Below are 15,607 nucleotides of genomic sequence, written 5' to 3' on the forward strand. Positions count from 1 at the left end.
CTAAATCATGAGGATGGAGTCCTCACGAATGAGATTAGTGCCTTATAAAAGAGGCTCCACCATATGAAGACACAGCAAGAAGACACTTGCTATGAAACAGGAAGAGGGCTTTCACAAGAACATCTGGCACAATGATCCTGGACTTACAACTATAGACTGTGAAAAATAAATTTCTGTTGTTTATAAACTACCACCTACTTGGTGGTATTTCCTTATAGCAGCCCAAATGGACTAAGACATACCCAGTGGATGGTCAGTAAATACTTATTAAGTTAGCCATGAACAAAGAATATTTTGATTTATATGGTTACATCTTCAGAATGATAAAACTCATTCATTAATCATTTATAAAAAAACAATTACTTTTTGAATTTTTTTCCATGTGTAATTATAAAACCAAATCTGTCAAGTCAGTTACCTTGAATGTAATAAAAAAATTCAGACCAGAACAAACTGAAAACAAAAAAATTACAAAAAATGTCAGTTGTAGTTGGATACTTGTTTACCTTTATCCTCTATCCTTCAGCATAATCGAATCAGAATTATGTCAATCCATAAATAGATTTGACAGGAAATGGAGAATTTGACACAAACACCACTTCTCACACTGGGCTTTCAGAAGGTATAGTCACATTAAGAAGAACTGACTCAATATCCCTAATATAAGTTTCTCAAAGAATTTCTAACACTTACTTTCAATAAATTCTGAAATAAAATATTTTATTTTGTATGTTATTAACCATGCATTTAAGCTAATGGCTCTTCAGGGGAAAACAATAACTTTAGAAAAATCTCAGCAGTTTCTATAATGAACAAGATGTCACAAAAATATTAAACCAAGAAAACAGTATAAAACATTTCTCTCTCATAGTTGTCTATGTCTCGCTTAGAAATATGTGAAATATCTCACTTTGTATTTAAGCTCTAAAGTAGTCCTTTGCAAGAAAAGTTGGCTTCATGTTCATTCATTAAGGTAGTTTGCTGCTTTGATCATTTTAAATTAGAGCAAAATCAAGCCTTTCTATTCAAAAATGTTGGTTTCACATGTATTACTCAAAGAAGAAATCATCTTGGTGACAATATTCCGTACTAGTGGAAAAGTCAGTCTTCATAAGAACATTTTGAAGATCATTTCTAAAGTGGGAGGAAGGATGAATGACTGAATTTGCTTTAATTATTTCATGATTTCTGCTATAAAGGAAGGTAAAATCAAAACCACAGAGAAGAGACATAAGGTAGCGTGGAGGCTGGAAAAAGAAGGGAAAACATATAGAGAAGATAGAAATTCATGAAGTTTGTCTCCCTTTTTAGTACTAACACTGTTTCCTGAAAACATCCTCTTACAGTTTCCTTCCCTTGACAGCACCCTTTCCCTCTATCTCCATCTCTAAGCCTCAGTCACTTGATGGCTCTAGTCAATTTATGCTATACCTTTCTTTGAGTTAATTTCTTTTGCATTTCGAAAAGAAAAAAATATACAACAAAAGAAAGAATTGGCTTTTTTCTGGAAATGTAATTATAAATACAGAAAAATACTGTATAGCACACAGAGCAAATGAATATGACAAGGATAAAATATATCCTTAAAATTATTACACAATGCAATATAACATCTCATACATTAAAGACTCAAGCAAACCGGGCTTCCCTGGTGGCGCAGTGGTTGAGAGTCCGCCTGCCGATGCAGGGGACACGGGTTCGTGCCCCGGTCCGGGAGGATCCCACATGCCGCAGAGAGGCTGGGTCCGTGAGCCATGGCCGCTGAGCCTGCGCGTCCGGAGCCTGTGCTCCGCAACGGGAAAAGCCACAGCAGTGAGAGGCCCGCGTACCGCAAAAAAAAAAAAAAAAAAAAAAGACTCAAGCAAACCAAGTGGGAAGTTTATAGGGAACAAGAAAAATTAAGTAGCCATAAAAATGCATATAAATACGTTCTGAAACAACATTCATCAAAGTAAATAAAATCTTTAAATGCACATTACCTTCTGATAAATAATATTTGTTTCACCCAAAGGAGACAAAAACTAGCACCCACAAAAAAAGAAAGAACAAGAGAGTTCACAGATTACAACAAGATGAGTCACCATAAAGCTTTGCAACTTCGTTTATTATAAAATAACATTTTAAGTATTCTACTTACAGCTAAGTAGTTTGTTATATGAAGAGAAGGTAGTGGAAGAAGAGTAACATAAAATGTTCTTAGAGCTCACAAGGTCAAGGTACACTTCCTACCACTTTTAACAAAAATAATATGGGACCTAGAAAAAAAACCACTGGACCTAGCCTCTTGCAGTAACTATGATTAGACTATTGATCAGGGACTAGTGCTGACCTAAATAGACAGTAACCAGTACTCAGAATGACTCATGCAAATGTGCTTTGTGAACAGAAAAACCTCACCTGTTTCTCCTTTTTCTTTCTCTGAGCTTCCCTTACAGAATGGACCTTTGTTTTCTTCCTGCTCAAATAAATTTTAAAGTTCAGTACTTATGTCTGACATTTAGAAATGGAAGATCATTTTCGTAACCATGGAACCACATATATTTGGGGATTATCGCTGAACCAAAAACTGTAATTTCTAATTACCTTTTAAGTTAAATTTAAAAGAAAAAAAGAATCTTAAATTCTCATATTTGAATAGCAAACATATAGGAAACATTCATCTTCTGGGGTACAAAAAAGACCAAATTATAAGAAGATAATTTAAAGACATTGGATAGGCAAAAGAATCAATTAAGTTATTGGTCTTATTTATCCAATGTCCTTTATAATCTGCTTCTAAATTCTAATGAAGATAATTATATACAGGGATAAAAATGCATTAAGCCACTGATAGAAAAGCAAGAATATTCTCATGGATACTAAACTTACTAGAAAGGGTAGATATACATTCAAGAAGTACACTGCAATTATTAAAGATTTCAATATGAAAACTAATGTAATTATACATATTTATTTAAATAAATGTGCATAAAAATAAATAAATGTAAAATAACTATTTTAAATAGTACCACATCTTTAAGGGAAAATAAGCATGAACAAGTTATTCTCCTTTTAGTTATAAACAATGTATATACTTCTAAAACTCTAAAGAACTGTTAAAGAAACTAACATTTTGGGCATGATTGAGTAGCTCATTTACCTAAAGACCTTATTTCTTTATATATGCCAAATAAAATTTGAAAAACTAACCCAAAAACTCATTTTTGCATCAATTTTTCACATTTCTTATAACATGAACGAACATTTTATAAATAGCATTAAATATATACATTCCCATTAGAGAAAATATGCTAAATTTATCATTGGGATCCATACTCCCATATGCCCCACCCTAAAACTCTAAGAGGAATTCTTTTCTTTTTTTTTTTTTAAGAGGAATTTCTATATTTGATACTTTGAGTAAGATGGGTTTAACTAATACACATTAGAGCTGATAAATTGTAGTTTTTACAACAAAAAATGAGTGATAAAAAATTATAATTAAATGATCAGATATAAGAATTCAATATTTAATTGTCTAATTGTTTTGTGTTTATTACTGTTGACTCCCTGAAAGATTTTAAATACCTTAACAACAGTATGTAAAATGTTCATCACATCACCAGGTAGTGCAGGCTACATATAAATGCTACTAACAGCTGAAATATCAGATAACATATTAAATAAATATGGTACTAATAAAATATTGCATATAATAAATACAAAGCTAATCATGAGATCCAATACTAATGGGATTTTAAAATATATATTAAAGACATATTTTAGAAGTATACATAGAAGAAATCTGCAAGAAATACAGAATCTGCAACAGTAAAATAAAAAAGCAACAATATTTATTTTACTTTAATGTTGACATATAATTATAAAACAATCATCTATTTCTAGAAGCCATAATTTAATATAAAAAGAAGTGTTTTCTCAAAACAGTAACTTGCTCTTTTTTAAAACAAATTTTTATTATGCTAAAATACACGTAACTTAAACCCACCATCTTAAGCATTTTTAAGTGTATTTTTCAGTGGTAGGTATTAAATACATTCATAATGTTGTGCAACCATGCCTACCATCCATTTACATAACTCATTTTATCTTTTCTATTAAACAGTAACACCCCATTCCCCTCCCTCACAGCCCTTGGCAGCCACCATTCTACTTTCTGCCTATGAGTCTGACTACACTAAATGCCTCATGTAAGTGGAATCATATAGTATGTGTCTTTTCATGACTGGCTTATTCACTTAGCAAAATGTCTTCATAGTTCATCCATGCTGTAGCATACTGCAGGATTCCCTTCCTTTTTAAGGCTGAATAATACCCTATTTTATGTATAGGCCACATTTTTCTTCTTTCTTCACCCATCAATGAACATTTAGGTTAATTCCATGCTCGAGGTATTGTGAATAATGCTGCTATGAACATGGGTGTGCAAATACTGCTTCAAGACCTGTCTTTCAATTCTTTTGAGTATATACCCCGAAGTGGAATTGCTGGATCATATGGTAATATTCTATTTTAAATTTTTTGAGGAACTGCCATACTGCTTTTCACAGCATCTGTATCATTCTGCATTCCCACCAGCAGTGCACAAGAGTTCCAATTTCTCCACATCCTCACCAACACTTGTTTTCTGATTTTTTTGACAGTAGGCATTCTAATGGGTGTGGGGTGGTATCCCATTATAGTTTTGATTTGTATTTCCCTAATGATTAGTGATCTTGAGCATCAATTTCATGTGCTTATTGGCCATTTGTATATCTTCTTTGGAGAAATGTCTGTTCAAGTTCTTTGCCCATTTTTGAATCAGATTGTTTTGTGTTGTTGAGTTTTAAAAGTTCTCTATATATTCTGGATATTGAATCCTTATCAGATATATGATTTGCAAATATTTTCTCCCATTCTGTGAGTCACCTTTTTAACTCTGTGAATAGCGTCTTTTCATGCACAAATTTTTAAAATTTTCATGAAGTACAATTTATCTATTTTTGTCTTTTGCTATCTGTCCTTTGGTGTTATATGCAAGAAATCACTGCTAAATCCAATGTTGTAAAGTTTTTGTTCTATGTCTTCTTCTAAGTGTGTTACAGTTTTAGGTGTTGTATTTAGGTCTTTGATCCATTTAGAGTAAATTTTTTATGTAGTATTAGATAAGAGCCCAACTTCATTGTTCTCTCTGTAGATATCCAGTTTTCCCAGCACCATTTGTTAAAAAGACTGTCCTTTCCCCGTTGAATGATCTTGTCACCCTTGTCAAAAATCATTTGACCATATATGTGAGGGTTTATTTCTGGGTTTTCTTTTCTATTCCATTGGTTTGTATGTCTGATTTTACGCCAGTACCACACTCTTGATTACTGTACTTCTGTAGTAAGTTTTGAAATTAGGAAGCATGATTCCACCAGGTTTGTTCTTTTTCAAGATTGTTTTGACTATTCAGGGTCCCTTTAGATTCCAAATGAATTTTAGGATGGATTTTGCTATTTCTACAAAAAACATTGTTGGGATTTTGGAACAAATTTCATTGAATCTGTAGACTGCTTTGGGTAATATTGACCTTTTAACAACATTAAGTACTCAAATCCATGAACACAGGATGCGTTTATCTTTTTTATGTCTTCTTTAATTTCTTTTAGAAATGTCTTGTGGATTTCATTGTACAAGTCTTTCAACTCCTTGCTTAAGTTTATTCCTAAGCATTTTATTCTTTTCAATGCTATTGTAAATGGAACTATATCATAATTTTCTTTTCAGATTATTGATTGTTCATGTATAGTGATTTTTGTGTGCTGCCTTTGTATCCTGCTACTTTACCGAATTTATTTATAAGTTCTTCAGGTTTTGTTTTGGTTTGGGTTTGTGTATGGGATCTATAGGGTTTTCTACATATAAGATCATATCATCTGCACAGATAATATTACTTCTTCCTTTCCAATATGGATGCCTTTTTCTTCTTTTTCTTGACTAACTGCTCCAGTTAGAACTTCTAGTAGTATGTTGAACAGAATTGGTGAAAGTGGGCATCACTGCCTTGTTCCTGATCTTAGGGAAAACACTTTCAGTCTTTCACAGAGTATGATATTTACTGTGGGTTTTTCCATGTAAGGCTTTTATTAGGTTGAGGTAGTTTCCTTCTATTCTAGTTTGTTGAGTGTTTTTATCATGAAAAGGTGTTAAATTTTGTAAAACGTTTTTTCTGCACTGATTAAGATGATTACATTTTTTTTCCCTTCATTTTGTTGATGTGGCATATTACACCGATCGATTTTTATATGTTGAACCATCCTTGCATTCCAGGAATAAATCCTACTTGGTCATGCTGTATAATTCTATCAGTGTGATGCTGAATTCTGTTTGCTAGTATTTATTGAGGATTTTTGTGTCAGTGTTTATAAGGGATATTGGTCTGTAGTTTTCTTTTCTTGTAGTGTCTTTGTCCGGCTTTGGTATCAAGAAAATGCTGGCCGCATAGGATGAGTTAGAAAGTATCTCCTCCTCTTCAGTTTTTTAGAAAAGTCTGAGAAGGGTTAATATTAATTCTTCTTTGAATGTTTAGTAGAATTCACCAGTGAAGCCATCAGGTCTGGGGCTTTCCTTTGTCAAGAGATTTTTTGATTACTGATTCAATCCCCTTACTAGTTATAGGTCTATTCAGATTTTCTATTTCTTCATGATTTAGTCTTGGTAGCTTCTGTGGTTTCTAGGAATTTATCCAATTAATCTAGGTTATCCAATTTGTTGGCATACAACTGTTCATAGTACTCTTATATAACCCTTTCTATTTTTGTAGAACTGGTGGTTATGTCCCCATTTTCAGTTTAGTAATTTGAGTCTTCTCTCTTTTTCTCTTAGACCTTCCAGCTAAGATTGTCAACTTTGTTGGTCCCTTCAATTTGGTTCCACTGATTTTCTTCATTGTTTTTCTTTGGGTTTCATTATTCTTCTTTTCCTAGTTGCTTAAGTTGTAAAGCTAGGTTGCTGATTTGAGAACTTTCTTGTTTTTTTTAATCTAAGCATTTATAGTTATAAATTTCTCCCTTAGCACTTCTTTTACTGTGTGCCTTCAGTTCTGGTATATTGTGTTTTTGTTTTCATTCATCTCTAAGTATTTTCTAATTTCCCTTGTGATTTCTTTGATCCATTGGTTGTTTAAGAGTGGGTTGTTTAATTTCCACAAATTCATGAATTTTCCAGATTTTGTTCTGTTATTGATTTCTAACTTCATCCCATTGCTACTGGAGAAGATACTTTAAATGATATCTGTCTTTTAAAATCTATGAGACTGAATTTATAGCTTAACATATGGTTTATCCTGGAAAATATCCCATGTGCACTTGAGACGTGTATGCTGTTGATGTTGGGTAGAGTGTTCTGTAAATGTTAGATCTAGTTGGTTTATTGTGTTAAGTCCTCTATTTCCTTATTTATATTCTGTCTGCTTGTTCTATAGACTATTGTGAGTGGGGCATTGAAGTCTCTAACTATTATTGTAGCACTGTCTCTTTCTCCCTTCAATTCTGTCAGTTTTTGCTTCATTTATTTTGATGGTCTGACATTAGGTGCATAAATATTTATAATTGCTTTATCTTATTGCTGTACTGAACCTTTAATTAATATTTTTTTACTAAAATGGCCTTTTTGATTTAATTAAAATTCTCTTAGAATTTTAATTAATCTCAGTTTTCCTGAGATCCCAGGAAAACTGTTTACAAAACAGTTACATTTTTATTATTTATTTACCTGTGTGAATCCAAATTGTGCAAAAAAAAAAAGACACTGATGTTGATTTCAAAGTTTTTGCACCCAACAAAATGTCTCACTGTTACATAATGCATAATGGACTTGATAACAAGTAAATTACATAAACAAATTCATACTATACAATACCATTTTTAACCTGTTTTATATTTGGGATGGATTGTTTATTAGAGAGAGAAAAAAAGAATACCACTGTTAAAAAGTAGATGAGAACAGTATTCTATGGCTACACCATGGTACCTTCCAGGAGAAACATAAAATATAAGTCTTAACGAGGGAATGTCAAACTAAGGGAAAAATTTACAGACTGTACTAATTTTCAGAATTGTCAGGCAAAAATTTTTGCCATTATATAATCTACAGATATCTAATGGCAACAACCATGAGGGTCCTATCCAGTGTTATTCACACTAGCTAGAGGGAGCCAACTGTACATATTTCTTCCTAATGCTACATTCAGTGACACCAGATTAGTAGCTTGAAATGTGCATGGTAGGAATTTGTATTTAATGGGAATCTGCAAACAAAATAAATCAAGGTTTTTGGTTTTTTTTAAATCCGTACCCCACCCTGATCCACACACCAGGTGTTACATATTTACCAGTACAACACTGGAAATATCACATTCCTGAAGGTATTTTGATACATAGGTCACTTAACTAGCTACACAATGCTTTAAAACAGAAACATTTTTCAAATAAACAATGGTAGAAAGAAGTGTAAAATAAAAATTTGCTTCCAAGAAAGCTATATGTTAAAAAATAAAGGAGAGGACACTGCATCTTGACACAGTCCATTCTATCTGAAATTTAATAGTTCTTTCTTTAGGAAAATAATGCATCTCCCTACATGTGCTATAGTACAGGTCCTGTCTCATATAAAAGTTCCTAACTTTTTCAATAATTTGAGGTTAAACAAAATAAACTCCTCCTTTCTGTTATCGATCAGCCTTTAATATTTAAAGACAGTAAACCTATAGTCCCAGGATTTTCTCTTTGATGTTCACTCTCTGTTTAAAGATTATAAAGGATTTAAAGTAAAACAAGTGAAATACTGCAACTGATGTTAAGAAAAATCCATTATATAGAGCATAGGGCGTTTTTTAGAAAGAAAATTATCATATCTTGTACCACGACAGCTTTGGTAAATCAAGTAATGATGAAACTAATGTTAAATGTTAGACTATCAAAATAGATTAAATACTTATTTTGAATATTTAGAAACCCAACCGTATAACCTTAGCCTGACATTTATCATAATCTATTTTGCATCAGTTAGGTACCAACTCATTTTCTCAGTCCTCATATCTGTTCCTTCCCCAGATTTCTCCAGTTACGTCATCAGACTGGGCCTGCCACACTGAGGCTGGAATCATATAAGTCTTGAGCCTGAGAAGCTACCATAGTACCCGAGGGACATTCCTTTTATCTGTGCCTCACATCTGTCCTCCAGTTTACTCTTTTATTCATTCCCTTAAAAATCATTACAAAGCCACCATGTTACAGTCCTTATGCTAGGCCCTGAAGATATAATGATACAATGGTAGACAAGATAAAGATGTCCATGACTTTCATGGAGGGCAGTCTGCTAGGAGAGATGTCCACTGAATAAATAATCTCATTAAAAAATTATAATTATAAATTATTATAAGTCCTATGAAAGAAAAGTATATAACTCCATGAATGTACTAATCAGGAGACCGTCCTCCTCTGTAGGCTCCAGAAAAGCTTCCCTGAGAAAGTGAAATTTAACTCAAGATGTGAAGAATGGTTCAGGCAAAAGAAACGGTACTTTTTCAGTTCCAAACATGTTGGTTCCACCTTTGCTGGAACATTTATTTTCACCTTTGCTGCCTCCTGGCATTTTTCTCCTGAATTTTGTTGTATCTAGCTACCAATGCTGACCTTCCTAATCCCCATAATAGTATCAGATAATGTTTATTGAGCTCATACTACTCAGAATATATCATTCTAAGCGATTTACCCTTACAATGACCATATGAGATAGGTTGTATTTCTTCATTTTACAGATGAGAAATCTGAGGCAGAGGCATGATAAGTTACTTATATGAAATTACACATCTACTGGTACTAGTACTGGTACTGGTACTGGTACTAGTCCTTGCATGACCATCATGTCCCTCATAACTTATCACTCCTATAGAAACTCTAAGGCACCAAGCTACATTAGCAATACTACTGGGCAAAGAATACCAAGAATACCAAGACTCCTATATCCTTCAAACTGCTATCATTTTCAACTAGACAGGATCATGCATATTTTCTCCAGCTTTCAGAAATAAGGAATAAAAAATTGACCAAGGTAGCCTACACTAAAACATCCTCAGGAGCAAGAAAAATGTCTTTAGAACAAGTAATACTTTCTTACAAAAATTATTCACCGAGACTATGAAATAATGAAAATGGGGCAAGGAGAAGAATTATAATTTATTTAATTCCTTCTGTACCTCCCAAGGAAGAGGAAGAGGAATTTTATTCTTTTAATTCAAACTCATAAATATTTTGCATGTATTTGCAAAACTAAGTTAACGTGTAGTGAGTTGGCTATGATGCAGAAGAAATTACCACAATCAATTATTTTCTTTAAGTAAGCATCTTTTAAATATTAAAGAAGAGGAAATAATTATCAAATGACTGAGGCCTCACTCAAAACTATATTTAAAGTTCCTATTATGATCAAAGTTTCATTTGTAAATTTATCATTGAAGGTGATGTGAAAAACAGTAATTAAGTAGGTGATTGATACAGGTGAATGTATGACTCATAGTTTGCAAAGGAAAATGATTTTGGAGAAAAGGCTCAGGAAGAAAAGCAGCAAATAATGGGTTCTGGAAGAAATGAAGACCTTTCCTGTCCAAGGACTGTCAGTAGTTCTTTATTACTTGAAGATTAAGGGAATAGTGAATAAAGCTGTCTGCCAGACAGCAGAAATGGTAAGAAATAACATTGTCTCTATAAGTGTACCTCACATTAAATTTCTCATAAATAACATTCATAAAATTAAACTTTCTATAAAAAGTTACTAGAAAACCCAACTCAAATCAGAACAATGGAAATGTCAAAATAAACCAACATTACAATTGTCACGAACTTGAACAGAATGAAACAGCAGGGTAGGTCAAGTTGTAGAATCGCCTAATTTTATCCCACTTGGTTTTTAAAAAAAAAGGCAGATCCAGTACTGAATTAGGAGGAGACTTAGCCAGGTTTGTTTTTGTTTGGTTGTTTTTCTACTTCATGGGTTATTGCAAAATAAACATTTGGTTTTTGCTACTAGGGTTCAGCAAATTTATACAATTAATTTGGTTTCTGGTTCCAGAGATCAAATTCAAGCCATCAAATCCAGTTTCACATTTTTACTAACTGCCCCTCCCCTCTCATATATATCTCAAATATATATATTTATACATACATTTTAAAACTCACATTTTGGTATGAGTTTTAATTACTATCCTTGCCTTATGAACCTTTAAAGGAAATGAAGAGAATTTCATTTTGATGAAGTCATACTTAACAGGAAGTTTTATCCAATTTAATTTTTTAACTTACATTTTCATGTATATTTTGGAGTCCCTACTATGTGACAGCATTTAGCCAAATACTTTAAACACATAATCTCATTTAAGAATACTGGGTTTGGGGCTTCCCTGGTGGCGCAGTGGTTGAGAGTCCGCCTGCCAATGCAGGGGACACGGGTTCGTGCCCCGGTCTGGGAAGATCCCACATGCAGCGGAGTGGCTAGGCCCGTTAGCCATGGCCGCTGAGCCTGCGCGTCCGGAGCCTGTGCTCCGCAACGGGAGAGGCCACAACAGTGAGAGGCCCGCGTACCACTTAAAAAAAAAAAAAAAAAAAAAAAAAGAATACTGGGTTTATTTCATTATATATATACTGCCTGAGGACAAGGTAAACAGAATATTTTTTATGATAAAGCAACCTAAGTCCTATCACTGATGGCTTTTTAAGAGCTGTGTGTATGTGTTCACACACACATGCGTACTAGACAATGGGTTCAAACCTACACAGTCTTGTTATAGAATCTTTGCTCTTAACTACTAAGCCACTATATGTTGGGAAAAGAAACAAAGAATGGCTTTTAAAATGAATATAACTGATTCAGGTAATAATAGTAGCTTCTAGAATAAGAGATCATAGTTTGGAAGTCAGTATGCTAATTACTATCAGCATAAAGTTATAAACAGACATTTAATGAAAACTTACAATGATAAAGATTTCTTTTCCTTTGGTAAATGTGATTAATTTTCAGAAAGACTAGTTTTTTCTTTTTGGATATTGTATCACCTAACATTTTTGTGAACTTTTTATAGATTTTAAAGATTTTCATACCTAAGACCTTATACAATCCTGTTAGCAACACTATAAATAAGGCAAGTATGATGGATGATTTTATATGTCAACTTGGCTGAGCCATAGTGCCCAGATATTTGGTCATATATTACTCTGGATGTTTCTGTGAAGGTATTTTTAGATAAGAATTAACATTTAAATTGCTGGACTGAGTAAAGCAGATTACCTTCCATATAATGGGTGGGTCTCATCTAATCACTAGAAAGCCTTAATAGAACAAACACTGACCTCCCTGGCACAAGGAGGAATTCTGCCAGCCAACTGCCTTTGGACTCAACCTGGAAATCTTACCTGGGTCTCCGGCCTACCAGCCTACTGTGCAGATTCTGAATTTACCAACCCTCTATAATCATGTGAGTTAATTCCTTAAAATCAATCAAACAATCTCTCTTTCTCTCTCTCTTTATACACACATACACCATACACCCCACCACCACACACACACACGCAGACACACATATTCTGTTGGTCCTATATCTCTGGAGAACTCTCAGTAAGACAGAAAGGTAGCTGAAAACTAAGCCTAAGAAAACAGGGGACAGGAATTCAGATTTTTATCTTTGTCTCCAGTCATTCCTAAAAAGATACGAAAATTCTCAAGAAGCTATACTAGAATTCAGTTTTCATACCCTAACCACATAGCTGGAATAATGTTCTTTTCCTTTTAAAACTGTTATTTGACAAAACTAATCAACTCTGGAAAACAGCTTAGCAGATTCTCAAAAAGTTAGGCAAAAAGTTACCATATGACCCAGTAATTCCACTCCTAGATACATGCCCAAGAGAACTGAATACATGTCCACACAAAAACTTGTACATGATGTTCATAGCAGCATTACTCAGAGTAGTGCAAATGTGGAAACATAAATCTCATCAATTGATCAATGGATAAAAAAAATAGAAGTCATATCCATACAACGGAATGATTCAGGAATAAAAAGAAATGAAGTACCGACAAACGCTAAAATGTGGATAAATACTGAAAACATGCTAAGTAAAAGAAGGCAGGTGGAAAAGACCGCATATTGTATGAATTCATTGATATGAAATGTCCAGATTAGACAAATCCATATAGACAAAAAATAGATTAGTGGTTGTCAGGGGCAAGAAGGGGGTCAATGGGGAGTGAATGCTAATGGGTATGGGGTTTCCTACTGAGATGATAAAAATGTTCTTGCATTAGACAGTGGTGATAATTGCATAAGCTCGTGAATATACTAAAAAACACTGAATTGTACACCTTAAAATTGTGAATATTAAGTGAATCATATCTCAGTTAAAAAGTGTTAGAAAATATAAAACTAACCAACTTACCTGCCTTTTTTGTGGTGCCAAACAACGAACAACTTCATCCACCATCACTGGAATATGTAATTTAGTCATCACTTCAGAATCTCTGCCTTGTAACTCCTGAGCTCCAGTTTGATCTGTTTGCTCCTGGGCTTCATATTCATTATATCTTTCTGCTGTAGCATGTATTTTTTTTGGCCAGACACCCAAATTAAATATGCCAGATTCCAACCAGCACGAAAGAAATTTTTTATAGATTCTACAAAAATATGGGTATTGAAGCATTCTGTAGATCAACAAATCTAGAAAAAAAATTTAAATATCATGATTGTTGGCTTTTTTCAAAAGAATGTTATAATACTTGGGGGAAAGCAAATTAGTATGAAATATTTAACACAGGAAAAATATGTAAAACTCATCATCTCAGACAAGTGAAGATAACTACCCTCCTTATGCAAAGCGAGGAACCCAAGAGAACCCCAGAAACTATCTGAAAATACAGTTTTTAATGTGGGCCTGATAAGCTCTGAGACCATTAATGTTTTAACCATCAGAGATGTGAATATTGATTAATCAATCATCGTTTTTCTGAAAGGGATTAAAAACATTATTTTATTTTAGGTTCACATAGTCTTTTATTTCAAGGTCTTCTAATTGTTTTTCTCATAATGCTAAATCTTCATTTTCAATTTAACTTTGTTTGAAAAATTGTCCCTGAAAAAAGACTATGCATGTACAACCAAAAAGAAAAGGTTATCAGTCTATGAAAATCTTACAGATTTGTCATGGATATGCTCTGACGAAATCATCTCACCATGGCTTATATCAGTGAAATACATATCATTTTAAACTATAACTTTATAAACACTCCACTGAACACACTTTGGCACTTCATATCATTTTAATTATCTGCTCCCTGCCCCATGCCCCCAATAAAGCAAGTAAATAACTGATACATTCCTTCGCTTTCTCTTACTTGCTCCATTTTATTCTGTAATCTGTAATTCTTTAAAATGGAGAGGAAAAAAGTAATTTATGAAATGTATTAACAGAATACCTTTTGAAAACATTACGTTCTTTACCCATTTGGATGCAAGCAACATTTTTGATATTATTAAAGTAAATAACAATTTAACACTACTCTTTTCCTTCCTCATGGATTATGAGTTATTTAAAAGTAAGAACCACACCTTTATATCCACGAAATCAGATGCACACTAGGCGCTTAATACGTGTTTTCTGGAAAAAATAAAAATATAAAAGAATGGATGGATAAATTCCAGATTCTATAGAATTAACCTTGCTTTAGAAAATTTTACTTGTCTCACTGACCCTACCAAAAACCACATTCTCAAAATATTTATGAAACATAAATCTTGATTAAATATGCCTTCCCTTCCTTTTGCATTAGAAAATGAAGAATAATGTTGAAAAGTCAATCACATGTAATGACTGGAAAATAAATAAAAATACATATTTGATATTATATCAGTATAATATCAGTAAGATGTAACCTTGAGGATACCAAAGACGTAATTCACAGAATTATGTTGTAAATCTGACACAGAAAAAATATGGCAAAAAAAAGTTTTTAATGAGTGTTTTAAGTAAGATTTTGGATGCTCAGCAATAACAAACTAGCCAAATTATGAATTATGCCTTATGTTTTCCAGAAAGTTTACAAAAGTAAGCCAAACTATGCTCTAATAACTTAGCATTTCTAACATAGTTCAAAATAAAAGCTATGCTCTAACTTAGCATTTCTAACATATTTCAAAATAAAAGCTAACATTTATTGAGCACTTACTAAGTACCACTTACTATTCTAAGCACACTACATGTACAAACTCATTCAATCCTTACCCCAACTCTTAAAGGTAGGTACTATTATTATTTCCATGTTGCAGATGAGGAAAACAGAAAAGTAATTTGCTGAAAAGTCACAAAGCTGGAGAGCCATAAAGCTAGAACTGTAACATCAGCATTCTATCCCCAGAACTTTTTCTCTTAACCTATATGCTATAAACACAGCCCACTGGCTCTATTTGATACACTCATGTAATTGAATGGTACACTTTGATTACACTATGACTAGGTATTTGTAGTATTCCATGAATTAGATTCATTTTTTCTAAGGAGCCAATATGTTATTGCTTGGTTCTACTCCACTTGGAAATACA

At 33.1% G+C, this 15,607-nt stretch overlaps 1 protein-coding gene across 6 annotated transcripts in view; it reads right to left on the reverse strand.

The window, feature by feature from the left end:
* METTL15 (methyltransferase 15, mitochondrial 12S rRNA N4-cytidine) overlaps positions 1 to 15,607 on the reverse strand; it is a 247,913-nt gene that overhangs the window by 228,932 nt on the left and 3,374 nt on the right. For 4 of the 6 annotated variants that reach the window (XM_027115136.1, XM_027115134.1, XM_027115131.1 and 1 more), the window contains exons 2-3: positions 14,618 to 14,666; positions 13,452 to 13,729 (exon numbers count right to left, since the gene is read on the reverse strand). In XM_027115136.1, the coding sequence (XP_026970937.1) occupies positions 13,452 to 13,712 (261 nt within the window). In that variant the 5' untranslated portion in view covers positions 13,713 to 13,729; positions 14,618 to 14,666. The remainder of the gene's footprint in view (positions 1 to 13,451; positions 13,730 to 14,617; positions 14,667 to 15,607) is intronic. The other 2 variants (XM_027115135.1, XM_027115132.1) reach the window with 1 other exon arrangement.

Source organism: Aethalodelphis obliquidens, unplaced genomic scaffold (genome assembly GCF_003676395.1).
Source record: "Aethalodelphis obliquidens isolate GAN/ISIS:26980383/991018 unplaced genomic scaffold, ASM367639v1 scaffold14, whole genome shotgun sequence".
In the NCBI taxonomy this organism is placed as follows: domain Eukaryota; kingdom Metazoa; phylum Chordata; class Mammalia; order Artiodactyla; family Delphinidae; genus Aethalodelphis; species Aethalodelphis obliquidens.